General features: G+C 40.7%; 2 protein-coding genes across 5 annotated transcripts in view; one reads left to right on the top strand and one right to left on the bottom strand.

Moving 5' to 3' along the window:
• LOC109423306 (uncharacterized) overlaps positions 1 to 13904 on the bottom strand; it is a 764938-nt gene that overhangs the window by 552818 nt on the left and 198216 nt on the right. The gene's annotated exons all lie outside the window — the stretch shown is intronic.
• LOC109423303 (mastermind-like protein 3) overlaps positions 11550 to 13904 on the top strand; it is a 28620-nt gene continuing 26265 nt past the window's right edge. Inside the window, exons 1-2 of the mRNA XM_019698231.3 lie at positions 11550 to 11948; positions 12021 to 12218. Coding sequence (XP_019553776.3) covers positions 11868 to 11948; positions 12021 to 12218 — 279 coding nt within the window. The 5' untranslated portion in view covers positions 11550 to 11867. The remainder of the gene's footprint in view (positions 11949 to 12020; positions 12219 to 13904) is intronic.

The raw sequence follows: 13904 nt of genomic DNA, 5'->3' as shown, positions 1-13904 counted from the left end.
CTTCTAGGAGTTCTTCCAGAGATAGCTCCTGGAACTCTTTCATATTGTAGATTGAGATTGAGATTTTTCAAAGAGGACTCACGAAGTCCAGTTCTCCAGGAGTTACATCAGAGATTTCTCCACAATCTCATTCAGGGATTCCTACAGGATTTCCTTCAGAGAATCTTGTAGGAGTTCCTTCAATAATTTCCTTAGGATTATAATCAGGTATACCTCCAGGATATTCATGATGTATCTTTCATGGAGTTTCTTCAAGAATTCATTCAGGGTTTCCTTCGGGAATTCCTCCAGGAATTCTTTTCGGATTACCTCCTGCAAATTCTTCCCCCCACCCGCAAAGATTCCCTTTTGGGAGTTTCCGCCTGGAAATCCTTTGGATATTCCTACCGGAATTCCTTCTATAATTCGCCCTGGAATTCCTAAAGGGGGTTTCTCCTGTAATTTCTTCGGAGATTCCTCCTGGACTTCCTTCAGGGGTTCCTCTACACTTCCATCGAGGATTCCTCCTGGAATTCTTTCGAAGATCCCTTCTGATATTCCGTTGTGGTATCCTCTTGAAATACCATTGTGATTTCCTCCTGGAACTTCTTTAGGGATTCCTCTTTGAATTCCTTTGGAGACTCTCTCTGGAATTCCTTAGGGGATACTTCATGGAAATTCTCCGGGCATTCCTTTTGGACTTAATTTAGGGATCCCTCCTGGAATTCTTTTGGGGATTTCTCCTGATATTCTGTCGTGGATTTCTCCTGTAATTCCTTCGGGGTTTCCTCCTGGAATTTCGTTGATGTTTCCTTCGGAGATTCTTCCTGGATTTCCTTCAGGGATTCCTCATGGAATTCCTCCAGGGGTCCTCCTGGAGTTGCTTCGGTGGTTTCTTCTAGAATTCCTTCGGGGATTCCTACTGGAATTCTATCGGAGACTTCTCCTGAACTTTCTATTGGGATTCTTCTTGAAATTGCTTCGGGGTTTCCTCTTGAAAATCCTTCGAGTACGCTGCTTGGAAACCCTTCGGAGATTCCTCCCAGAATTCCTTTAGGGGTTTGCCCCTGGAATTCCTGCAGGGATTTTTCCTGTTATTTCTTTGGGGATTTCTCCTGGACTTTCTTAATGATTTCCTCCTTAAATTCTTTCGGGATTCTTCTAGATATTCCGTCGTGGACTCATCCTGGAATTCCTTCGAAGCGTCCTCCTGGAATTTCTTTGGTGATTCCTCTTAGAATTCCTTCGGACATTCCTCCTGAAATTCATCATGGAATTCCTCCAGGATTTCCTTCTTGATTTTTTTTCGGTGATTTCTTCTTGAATTCCTTCGGAAATTCCTCCTGGAGTTCGAAGATTCTTCCTAGAGTTCCTATGGGGATTCCTTCTTGAATTTCTTCGGGGAATCCTCCTGGACTTCCGGTGGGGATTCCTCTTGGAATTCCTTCGGGGTATCCTCTTAAAAAACCTTAGAGGATTCTACTTGGAATGGCTTCGGAGATTCCTCCCGAAATTTGTTCGATGATTCCCCCTGAGATTCCTGCTGGGATTTCTCCTGTAGTTTCTTCGGAGATTCCTCCTAGAATTCTTTTGGGGTTTCCTCCGGGAATTCTTTTGGTGGTTCTTCCTAGAATTCTTTCGAGAATTTCTCCTGGAATTCTATCGGGGATTCCTCTAGGAATTCCTCCTAGAGTTCCTTCGGGGATTTCTTCTAGAACTCCGTCGAGCAAAATATAGCCTATTTCCGATATCTGTAAGCTACCTTTAGCCGTGAAACGACTCAAGTTTGAGAAAAAAAAAGCATAATCTTTCTGCCATCATAATGATAAATTTAACAATTTCCATAATTTATCACACCAACAAATCAAAAGCAGCAATCATCATCATTCAAAACGCCACGTAGACTGCGAATGGTATTTTTTGCACCGAGCTGTTCATCTGATTTCCCATTATTTATACATTACTTCACTCGCATGGGGAGCTTTTCGCCGACGGTGGCGACGCACCTCATCCACACCACACTTGACTCTCCCCATCAATTAGTATTTAAATTTTTCCAAATCGCTGTCACTGATTGAATCCCGGTGTGATGCGGTGCTGCGTCGAAGAGCTCATTAATAATTCATGAGAGCGCGGTGGCGGCGGTGTGGTGTTGTGATATTTTTATACCCATTGAGGAGCAACAGCCAGCCAGCCAGCCATTCCCCCGTGGAGATTAGTGCCCTCTAGGCGGAAGATTGGTTGAGGGTGGTTCTGGTGGTGATGCACCCTCTTTAAGTCTGAACAGGTCTGAACGTCGCTGAACACCAACACGCCTCGCCGTCGCCGCCGTCTGAGGGTTGGTAAGTTGTTGAGTTTGTTCTATAAAAGCTTTCGATCACGTGACGGAAGGATGGCTAAGAGCCAATCACCTCGCCCGCCGAGCGGGTGATAGACTAGCTTGTCATCGAAATTGAGGTTGATATGGGTGCAGAAAACTTATGGTTCGCTTCAAAAAGTGTGACGACGTACTCGTAACGTAGAATCTTCTTTTGCCGCGGGGATTGTGCTCAAATATGCATTAATTTTCAATTCAACTTTCTCTTGTAGCTGCAGCAGCATCTAAATTGCGTTTCACTTCGAGGTTCGTCAATATCGGGAACAGATTGATGGACCGTGAAGGTCCCATAACCTGACTCTCTTAAATTGGTTTTTAGTGTTAGAGTATTCGCTCGAAATCATTACGCAGTTTTGCACTCCGTACCTCGTTGCTTCAATCAATGGACCTATGCAATTTTTTTCATCGCTCGCTTACGATTCTATCCACCGAGTTCTTTCATTACTTACTGGACTCCCTCCAACTTTTAGTAGTAGTAGTAGTATTAGATTCACACCGAAAAAAATACAAAGCTCAGTATAGTCAAGTCATGGGGTGATGTGCTAACAGTGACGTACTAAACTAGATAAAGCATAGACCTTAGAATATCTGAGGTCTTTCAAGATCTCGCGAAATACAGGTCTTCAGATTTTCAAGTTGATCAATGACCAGTTGATACGTTCTTAAGATTTTCAGAGTTTTTTGTACGTTCTAGGTCATCCAAGAACTGCTTGCAACATGGTTGTAAGGCAAGTCCAAGATACCTAAACGTTGCAAAATGAAAAGATGCATGCATTACATCGCACAAAGTATTATTTCAAGTTACTATAACATATAGTACGGTGGAGGGACAATTTTCGTCGCTCACTCTCGCTCAAGTATCCTGAGTGCCTCTGGGAGTACATAGGGTCAACGTAAAAGATCTTCATCCTGGGGGGCTGCTCGATTTAGCCTTGACCCAGGTCAGATTCCTATAGACTTCCTTGATTTCCTTATTGATGCTTCGTCGCAAAACGCCTCTGGGTCTGCCTCTGCTGCGATGTCCTGCCGGATTCCAATCCAGCGCTTGTTCGGAGACGAAAAACTTACAAGGCACGAAATGTCGCTAATTGACAAATCGAGAGATAAAATTTGTGAAAAAAAAAATCGCGTTCTGGTGAGATTCGAACCCACGACTCCGTATTCGCTAGACCGGCGCTTCAACCAACTAAGCCACATGACAGGTAATGATTCTGCGGAATAAAAAGCCAAACTGACTCCGAAGCCACACCGTGAACACTTCTTTTTCCCAAACTCATCTCTCTTTCGGCTTGGATGCCAATCCACAACACACTCGCGTTTGTGCCCACTTACTACAAGTGAGAGCGAATTGTTTTTATGAAGCCGAGATTTACTCTCGCACTCCGCATACCTAGCCACTACGCAGTTTGTTTTGCTGGTGTCTAATTAGTAACGACCAGCTGCACCATGCGACATAAGCAAGGAGTCGCGGGTTCGAGTCCCACCAGAACGCGATTTTTTTCACAAATTTCATTTCTCTATTTGTCAATAAGCAATATTTCGTGCCTTATAATTACAAGTATTTTTCAGGCATATCAGCAAATCTGGTAAAATGCCAGTAAAGGGAAATATGTGTAATTGTACGCTTGCTTGCAGATATCATCTCTACCCTTTCGTAGTGTGTGACCGACCCACCTCCATTTACGTTCTCGAATTTCTGTTGATATCGGTTTCTGATGGCATCGTCGAAGACACTAGACCCGAATAATAGACCATAAACATCGGTTGATGAAAACCTGTGGCTTCTGCGTGAATTCTACTGACGCACACCACGTTTTGATGGCATTCAAAAGCACAGATTTCACGTTAGAAATTAAAATTTGAATTTTTACGAATATTTTTAGCAGCCCTCGCCTTCTTGATCCGTGCTCCTATGTCGATCTCTATACGCGATCTGGCTGCCGAGATATTGAAAGTTTTCGACCTTCCCACTGCTTTTCGTAGTTTAAACTGTGTCCGAAGTTCGGCCAAGGCACCTTGATTTCATCATCTAATTAAAATTTAATGAGAAGGACCAAACCATGTTCACTTTATGGTCCAAAAATAAAGTCAGGTGGCATAATAGAAGCCTGAGTCTATTCAGGAGTTTTGATATGTCTTGTATTCACTTCAACAATTTGAGTTCTGTTTGTCCTGTTGTCCTTTCGACAGAAAACATGTTGCTCTACGTAATGCCTACCTAACTAACAATTGCAAGTCACAAACAAGCAAGCTTGCTTAATTGTGACTCGATAATGGTAATGATAGCAGATCTAAAACTTTGCTCTACACATCTATATATATGAAAATGCAGTGGCATACGTGGGACCGCGCATAACTTGCGAACGAAAGGCCCGATTCTGGTCGTGTTAGTTTTGTTCTGTTAGTTTTCACCCAAGGATGGTTTATGAGGCGAAAAACATGGATAAAATGAGAGTTTTTGAAAATCGATCTCCCGTACATTTTGACCGGGGACTTGGGTCTTGGCTAGAAACTTGAAACGTCAAAAAACGCAGTAGGCAAGACAAAGTTTGCCGGGTACAGTTAGTTATTGTATAAATAACTTTTCAATTGAAAAAGTAGTCAATGTTCGACTTTCCTCATCGGTATTAATAATGATAAATTAAAACACTTTTCAAAAGTTTAATAGGAATTTTATTAAGTACTGATTCCTTTACAAAATAGTTTAACAAAGTATTTTTCTCCTTCTTATTAAGCTGATGTATCAATACGCACATGTTCCTGTACAATGTGCTTTTCATTTGTCGAATAAACGCTTTCAGTCCGTCATACTTCGACTCGTAACTTTGTTCGGATAATGGGATATATCATAATTAAAACTGTTATCAATAATCCAACATTTTAAACAAATCACACAAAAAAATAGAATAGGAATATGTAGCTTATCATTGAGTATCTGTATCTTCCACAGCAGTTCTGTTGTACAAGACGCTTGGATCGATGCCTTTCATATTGCAGTGCTGCCGTGTTTACTGAATATCGATGCCACGGTAGCCTAAATAATTTAGCGGCATTCAGAAGTCGACATATTTAAAATATTGCTAAACATCATTAAGCACTTGTTGTTAAACACTATGTCAATATTCTCTGACGAAAACATAAATCAAAAACGTTCTCCACGATTAAGTATGAGTAGATTACCTGAACAGAATCTGTGAATGCACCATGCCGCACCACATATGTCCATACATTATTGATGTACTATGAAGACCGATACTTAATAATAAAAACATATTCATTTCGCAATTTGTACATCAGTTCCAGTGTCTGGGAATAATATCTTCAATTAAGACCAAAACTTATTTTTGGCCGCATTCGATACAAATTTTCTCACCGCGCGATAAAATACTGATAACGAAATCAGAATAGAAAACACGTGCGTTGGGCTGAATAGCTGCTAAAGTATAAGGCGTTGTTCAGTTGATTACTACGTGCTGTGCTAATTCACCACTGCTGAACATATGTCATGAGAAGTTTATGTTTTGCTTTGGGTGCTGCAACTCACCGTCTCTAGGATGGCGCAGATAAGATGGAATGCAGCTGGCAATCAACAGGTCTTGAGTTCAAATCTGGATTTAGGTAATTTTGTATATAATTCTTATTTCATAATATAGGTGTCATTAACATGAGAACAAAAACTTACTCTCATACATTTTTGCATTTTATTTATTTTCAGTCATTTTTGCCAAAGCCTAATAAAAGCTTTCATGATATTTGCAAAATGCTATTTACAACAAACAATAAAGTTGATACCGAACACTACGTTTTACAACTTCTCCAAATTTGTGTGAACAAAACCCGAGCAAAGGTTGTACGTGAAAATAATTCAAATGTTATTCAACATTATGCTGAATTAATTCGTCAAAAAGGTGTTTGTTCGACGGATTTTCGAGGCGTAGCAGATGCGTCTCTAGAATTTCGTGGGGTCTCAGGTGCATTACATGGGGTTTGAGTGGGTCTTAGGGGATTTTAAAGGCATTCCAGGAAGTTTCAGAATATTTTCGGCTGGTTTCAAAACGTTACGCAAACGTTTCCGGGGATTTCGAAGAATTTCAGGTGCGATAAAATGGGGTCCGAGCGAGGGTCCGAGAGGATTTTAGGGAGATTTCGGAGGCATTGCAGAGGGTTTGGAGTCTCCAGTTAGCCTTGTGGTAAGGCTTTGGATCGCCAATCCGGAGATGGCCGGTCGGGAACTTTTTTTCGACTTCCCTGAGCATAGTGTATCAATGTACACTTGTAAATTCATGCAATGACAGACAAAGAAAGCCTTTCAATTAATAACAGTGAAAGAGCTCAAGGAACATTAAGATGAAGAGAGGCAGGCAAAGTTCCTGTGGGGACGTAGAGCCACTAATAAAAAAGAAGACGCAGAGTTTCAGAGGACTTTCGACGGATTTTAGAGACGACAGACCTGTATGATTCGAGGATTTCGAGGGATCTCAGATGTGTTACATGGGGTTCGAGTGGGTCTTACACGCAGAAAAATTAATTGTAAACACAATTAAATTCTAGTTTAAATCAACCGATTTTTCAATTTGCTATAGCGAAAAACTGATCTCTTGTTTAAACTGATCTGTTCCATTGTTTGATAATACAAATATTTTCATTTGACGAAATTTTTGACAGTTTGTTAGAACAAACTGTGATTTGGTAGTTTCAACATAAAATGACAGATTGTTTTAAACGACTGCACTTTTGGTACTAACAAAACCGGAACGTGATTGTGTTGGTGACTTGGTGCTGTCTTGAGTACCTGCGCGTTATCCATCACGGCCAAAACTGCACTTGGAAGTTGGAGTGATGGATTTGCTACACTTTCTTCGTTGTGGCGATGTTGGGGTAAGAATTTTAAAGATGTGTGAGTGCATCCGGGCCATGTTTATGGTCCCCATTTTGTTAAAACAAATGAAGTTTTCATCGTTATATGGAATGATGAGAATTGATTGTTTTGATCGATAAACTCTAAGCAAGAACAAAGAAATATAACTTCGGAATAAGCAATTGCTCAGTTTGAAAATCAACCATGCGTTTTATTGTTTTAAACAAGCCTCTTTTTTTCTGCGTGTAGGGTGATTTCGGAGGAACTTCAGAACCTTCATCACAAACTCTTTTGAAACGCCCATGAATTGCCCTTTAATTAAGGGTGTTTTTAAACACCCTGATACGCCCCTAACCTGAAATTCCTCTAAACGCCCCTGAAATCCCGTAATCCCATTAAACGCCCTTGAGTTTTATCAAACCAAAAATAATCAATTTGAAATGTCCCTGAACCCCTTGGAAAACCTTCAATATGCTCCAGAAACGCTCTGAAGTACACCTGATAACCCCTTGAAACGCTCCTGGAATGCTACCATATGCTCCCTAAACGTCTAGGAATGCCCTAAGAACGTTCCAGAAACCCCTGCAACGTGTGAAGTATGAACATTGGTTAAAATTCACGAATAAAAATAAATTTGAAAAACCTGCAACTCTTTGAAATGCTTTGAAACACCCTGAAACCCCTTGTAACGACCTCCTGAGACCCACTGAATTGCATTCAAAGCCCCTTGAAACGTTCCAGAAACCCCCTTAACCCTCCTAGGCTGTTAGGACTGGCGCACCACGCTGGCGTAGTGCACGACCAGCATGCCCAGGGCCCTACATTTTCAATTTCAATTGAAATTTTCAGGCGAAGTTTGTAAACAATGTTTTCAATCGTCAATGGAAACAAGGCGCCGTCGTCGTCGCTCAGCCCGACTGTCATCGTCACCGATGAACCGACGCTGCCGCGTCGTCGCAGATGCCACTTTGTGTCGCACTCACAAGCTCACGCACGCTCGTTCGACATCGAATGAATTTCTCTGTTATAACTCAATTAATGAGTGTAACAACCGTCAAATCTGTGTAATGTTAATGTATGCTATGCATATTTTACTGAAATAGTTTATTACCCATAAAAATATTAAGCAAACATACATTTTAGACAATTTGAAAATTTCAATTGAATTCCAGTCGGTGTGAAAATGAGCCGCCACCCGTCGTTGCGTCGAAGAAAGTGACAAGAATGGCGGATGAAGCGAAGCGCATGCATGTTGTTTTGAATGTTCCCGTCGTCGGCGTCCGTCCGATGCTGATGGGCGCTCGCTTTCAGCGTCATGTTTTGGTTTCGACGATGTAGGCCCCTGCAGCATGCCTGCCTGGGACATATTAAGCCCAACATTTTATTAGGGTTACTACTATTGAAATACCCCTGAATTCACTGTAATTCCAATAAAGCGCCAACGCAACCTGATGGAACGCCCTTAAAAAGCTCCTGAAATTCCCAAAAACAACCCTCTGAAACGCCCCTGAAGCCCCTCATTCAAACCCCTTATTTTTGGCTCTGTGGGAACTTTCTAGCAACCCCCGTGTAAAATGCCCAGGAGCAAGACCTGTTCTCACGAACTAGATTCCTTCATTGAAGCCCTTAGCGTTCATTAGGTGACGCAAAATTTTCCAATTCAGACAACTTTTGTATGGGATTTTTTTTTTTATCTGTATTAACGAGATTTTTAGCCCTAGGCTAGTTCATCTCGGGACCCACGCTTTACTTCCCTTCCGAAGGAAGAACTCACATTTTGTGAGTTTGTCGGGAGTGGGACTCGATCCCACGTCCTCGGCATGATAGTCAAGTGTTCAAACCATCCAACCAGGTCCGCTCCCGTATGGGAAATTTTGATTATTGTATGTAGCGCGTAACACAGCGGAAGATCCCCACCCACCCCTCTTAGTGTTACGTTATATGCGAACGAACCCTAACATAACTAATGCACACATTTTCTTCTTTTTATGACCTTTATAATACATGCATTCTTAGCCAATGACAAAGAGGTTCCAGTGTAATTCTTTAACTGAATGGAATATGGTACTTGGAAAAATGCAAAAGTTTCCCGAGCGAATCCAGCGGGAATACACATTGAGATTTCCAGGAATTTCTGCTGTAGATTTCCTGCAGAGATTGCTTCAGGGATTACAGCCGGGCCTTTTTCAGGGATGTCTCGAAATTTTCCTTCAAGATTTTTTTCAGATTTTTTTTCTAGAGATTTCACCAAAAATTCCTCTTGGGATTCCTCCAAGAATATCTACTGGAAACCCTACAAGAATGCATGATGGGATTCCTCTAAAAAAAACTTCTTAAGACATCAAATATTTGCCTTAGGATTTTTTTTAAGCATTTCTGTGAGCATTGCAGATGTTTTTCATGGGTTTCCTTCAGGAACTCGTGCTGGGATTCCTTCAGATATGTTTGCTGGTATTCTTGCAGCACTTTTACCAGGAACTTTTCTAGAAAACTACCCAGATATTTCAGGAGGGATTTTTTTTAGTTACTCCTTCTAGAATTACTCCGAGGATTTATCCAAGAATGCATCTAGGGATTTTCCTCGGAATTCTTTCGTCCTTTTAGAATACCTTCAGAAATTCCTTATTGTTTCTGTAGTGATCAGCCAAGAATTTCTAGTGTATGCTACAGTACTGGTGTTCCTCCAGGAATTCCTCCAGAAACGGTTCTGGAGATTCCTACATACATTTCTTCATAAATTACTCAAATAATGTTTCCAGGAATTTCTGTTGGTATTTTTTTGGGATTTTTGTGATAATTTCATTCGGAGTCCTTCAAAGATTTCAATAGGAATTCCTCCAATGATTCTTCTAGAAATTACTTCAGGAATTCTTCTAGGGATGCTTCTATATAGGTATTCCTGCAGAGTTTGAAATAGGGATTCCTTCAGACATCACTTAAACAATGTACTAAGGTACTTCACAAAAGGTTGATATAGAAATTACTTAGGGGGCATCCATTTAGTACGTCACGCAAAATTTGAGAATTTTAGACCCCCCCTCCCCCCTTCGTACGGGTTTTCCGTATACCTAATGCATTACTTGTCACACTTTCCTGAACCCCCTCTCCCCCCTTTGAGCGTGACGTACTTAATGGATGCCCCCTTACGGAATTTTTTTAGGAATTCCTGTGAGGTTTTATCCCGTAATTCCTCGGGCTATTTCTTTAGGAATTCTTCCAGGATTTTTTCTAAAATATCACCAATGATTTTTCCAGTGATTCCTCTTGGTTTTTTATAGGTTTTTGTAGGGATTCTCCCCTAGAGATTCCTTCAAAGGTTTTTTCAGGACTTCCTCTATGCATTTCTCCAGCGATTTTTTTTTTAGTAATTGTGCGAACTGTTGTGATAAGCGAACTCTCCCAGTATTAATGTTTTTGTCATAGATACGCAGTAGAGGATGTTTTAGGCTTGTGGTACCTGGAAATTATAGCGGAAATGCAACGGAAACAGAGCCAGTTCAGGCTGGTAGATTTTATTGGATAAGCTAATCAGTTGCGCTTCAGCTGGCATCTACTGTCTTAGTTAGTTAGTTTTTATTTTTAACCAACATTTAGAAAGAGGGAAAAGTCTCTTTTAGTGATTTCGTTTTTCTCTTTATGAAATCGTTCTTAAAAAGGCACAGAATCTCTTTATCTTTTCGAAAAACATTTTCAAAGGTAATATAACCTAAAATAAAGGCTCAAACGGCATTTCTCCATAGCAGAGCCAAATCTTGAATATGGGCCGGAAAATTCTTCAAAGTCTTGAATGAACCACAAATTTTATCTATCGTTGAGATCTCTTGTTAAATTATGAAACGCGAAAACGTCTACTGTCTTCTGAAGACCACAATGACTATTAGCTGCAAGAAGGCTGTGCTTCAGTAGGGATATCATGATAAGAAGAAGAAATAAAAGATCTAATAGTGCTGCTGTAAAATGAAACAAAAACAGTTCTAATACCAGAGCGCTAAATGTTTACTTAAAAAAATCGCATTTTTTCTCTACTCTTAACGATTGGAAGGCAATTGATATTAATACAAATAAAAGTGGATAAATTGAGAAAAAAACAATAGCTATTGCAGTGTCTGATATTTAGAATGTTGACTAAATTTCAAACTCACGGAATCATCTTAATCCCACTTTCTAATTAGGTATACAATTCACCCGCACGCATCATGCTTCCATGCGCACGCGCTTTATTCAAATCCTCCAGATCACAGCAAGCCACGTTTTCCAACCGCACCGAAAGCACCGCGTGTGACCGCATGCTCGCGCAACCGCTGCATCGCGGCGTGTCACCATGGTGACCACCGCGAACCCCCACGTTTGTTACCCACTTTTGCTTGGCCGTACGCTCGCTTGTGTCGTGACCTGTCAGTCGTCGTCAGAGAAGGTTTAGTAAATTTTCTGCACGCTTCCAAAGTTTTTCAGTGAGTGATTTTTTTTGTTCCGCTTTTCGGCCCGCGGATAGTGTTAAAAGTGAATCCCATCCACCCCTCCCAAAACCGGAAAGTGCTAACCAACCCCCCAGATTGTGAAGGGAAAAGTGAACCCACCGTGAAATTCAGTTTGAAGTGTGTTTGTGTCTCGCGCGAATATTTTTTGTAGAAATATATTTCCAATTTCGACATCATGGCCTCATCATCCAGCTCGACACCAACGGTGAACCAGGCGAAGCAGTATCCGTCGCGCCAGCGCAGTCCGTTTACCCAGGTAGGCCGCAAAAGCGCATTCACTGGAGAACCCTCATTTCATTTTGAGTTTTTATTTTTTATCTCCCCACAGGCAAAACCAGAATCGAAGCTGAACGTGGCCGCCCCACCGTTCGTCTACCCGCGGACGTCCAGCTCGATGGGAGCGCTCCGTCACGGGGAAAGCATGCCGGAGATCGGGTACATCGGTCCGACCCAGCTACCGGTGAACAGTCGCATCTGGAGCAGCATTTCCACGTACCCGTTGGAGGAAGCGCCTACTGTGCGAACTGTAAGTTTCTTTATTATTTGTTTTTTTTTCTGTACTTCGCTGTAGCGACAAACATTGATTTTTGACACCGAATTTTGGCAGTAAAGTAGAAAGAGTGATGTTTTACGACAATTCGAGAGTTCTAAGGTACGCTGCTGCCACCTGGAAAAAGTTTACTGTATGCGTGTAGCACCGATTTTCTAGCATGGGGAAGCATAGAAAATCCATGATAAGAATTTCAATTAGCAAAATTTTCAGCATAAAATTTCGTTGCAGTCGAACCTCCATGAGTCCATTTTGAAGGGATCATCGACTCATGGAAATATCGGGTAGTGGAACTAAAATCCTTTGGAAAGTTGTTTCAAGGGGCCATCGTAGTAACATAGATTCTTTTTTCAGTGTGGAAAAAATACATCCATTAGTCGATAGGGTAAATGTACCAATAATGGTGCTATTAGTAGCTCTTTGTAGTAAAATAATTGAATAAAATTGATAATGTCACAGAACAAAAAGTCTGAAAACGTTGATCGGTAGTTTTTCACTTAAATTTGCTAGGAAAAATGTAAAAACCATTTCTGTTTTTGTTGAAAAATCACTTGCACCAACTATAGGTACACGGTTCCTATAATGGAGGTAAAAATGAACATTGGTTCCTATAGTGGCGCATTCCATTGAGTTCTTATGGAACCCACCACTATAGGAACACTACCACCACTATAAAAGGGCTTGGATTATATCTTCCAGAAAGCTTTGATTTCAGGCATGTGACCGATGTGCTTTGCAGTAATGATTGGAATAGCTGAATGAATAATCAATGGCAGACAATTCAATTGGGGGTCATACATGGTTTTTATCTACGACCGCCCCTCGCTCAAAATTAGACGATTTTTAAATCTTTCCAAATAAAAAATCAGATACTCCAGGCTTTGCCCTCTCAATAATTTGACCTGATGGCAATTATTTCATTTCAGCATGTTTTAACGGTTGGAGTTAATGTCATAACGTAAATCATTGACTTTTGCTGAACCAATTTTTTAAAATCATGTAAACTATTTCTTAATAATGATGACATTGAAAATCACATAAAAATCTGATGTTTTTGCTTATCATCACTATTTTTTATTTTTATTTTTTTTTTATTATTTTCCAATCATATAGGGTGACAAAGGGTATTATCGGCAGGTTTGTTCTCTTCGTCACGGGGGGTTTTTGTGAGCCGAATTGCCTGAAATTTGGGCATATAACTCAGCTTGGTTGGGAAGAATTTGAGGCCAACTTTGAGATCAACAGGTTTCAAAAAAACCCCCATGACGAAGAGAACAAAACTGCCAAAAATACGTAAGTTCCCCTATTACAAGTTTGATACACTTCAAATTTTACTCATAGAAAAATAAATGTGAATGAAAAATATTATGTGTTTGCGTACAAAAAAAAGTTTTAAAAATAGTTTAGCGTCATCGTATCTAGGAGGTTATGGGTCATCCATAAATAACGTAGCATTTTAGGGGGATGGGGAATCTCTGCTCCACTACGAGCCATGCATTAGGTATGGGAAAATAGACTACGAGAGGGAAGGAGGGGTGTTTGTCAAATAAATGCTGCGTCATTTATGTACGACCCCTAAATGGATATGTAGTTAGTTAAAACTTCAACAAATTCTCATAAAAATCGATGTTAACTGGAAGATTTATCTACTATATCATACAT

This window comes from Aedes albopictus, chromosome 2 (assembly GCF_035046485.1).
Source record: "Aedes albopictus strain Foshan chromosome 2, AalbF5, whole genome shotgun sequence".
Classification (NCBI taxonomy): Eukaryota; Metazoa; Arthropoda; class Insecta; order Diptera; family Culicidae; genus Aedes; species Aedes albopictus.
Note: the sequence above shows the minus strand (reverse complement) of the source record. Positions and strands in the feature narration are given on the sequence as shown.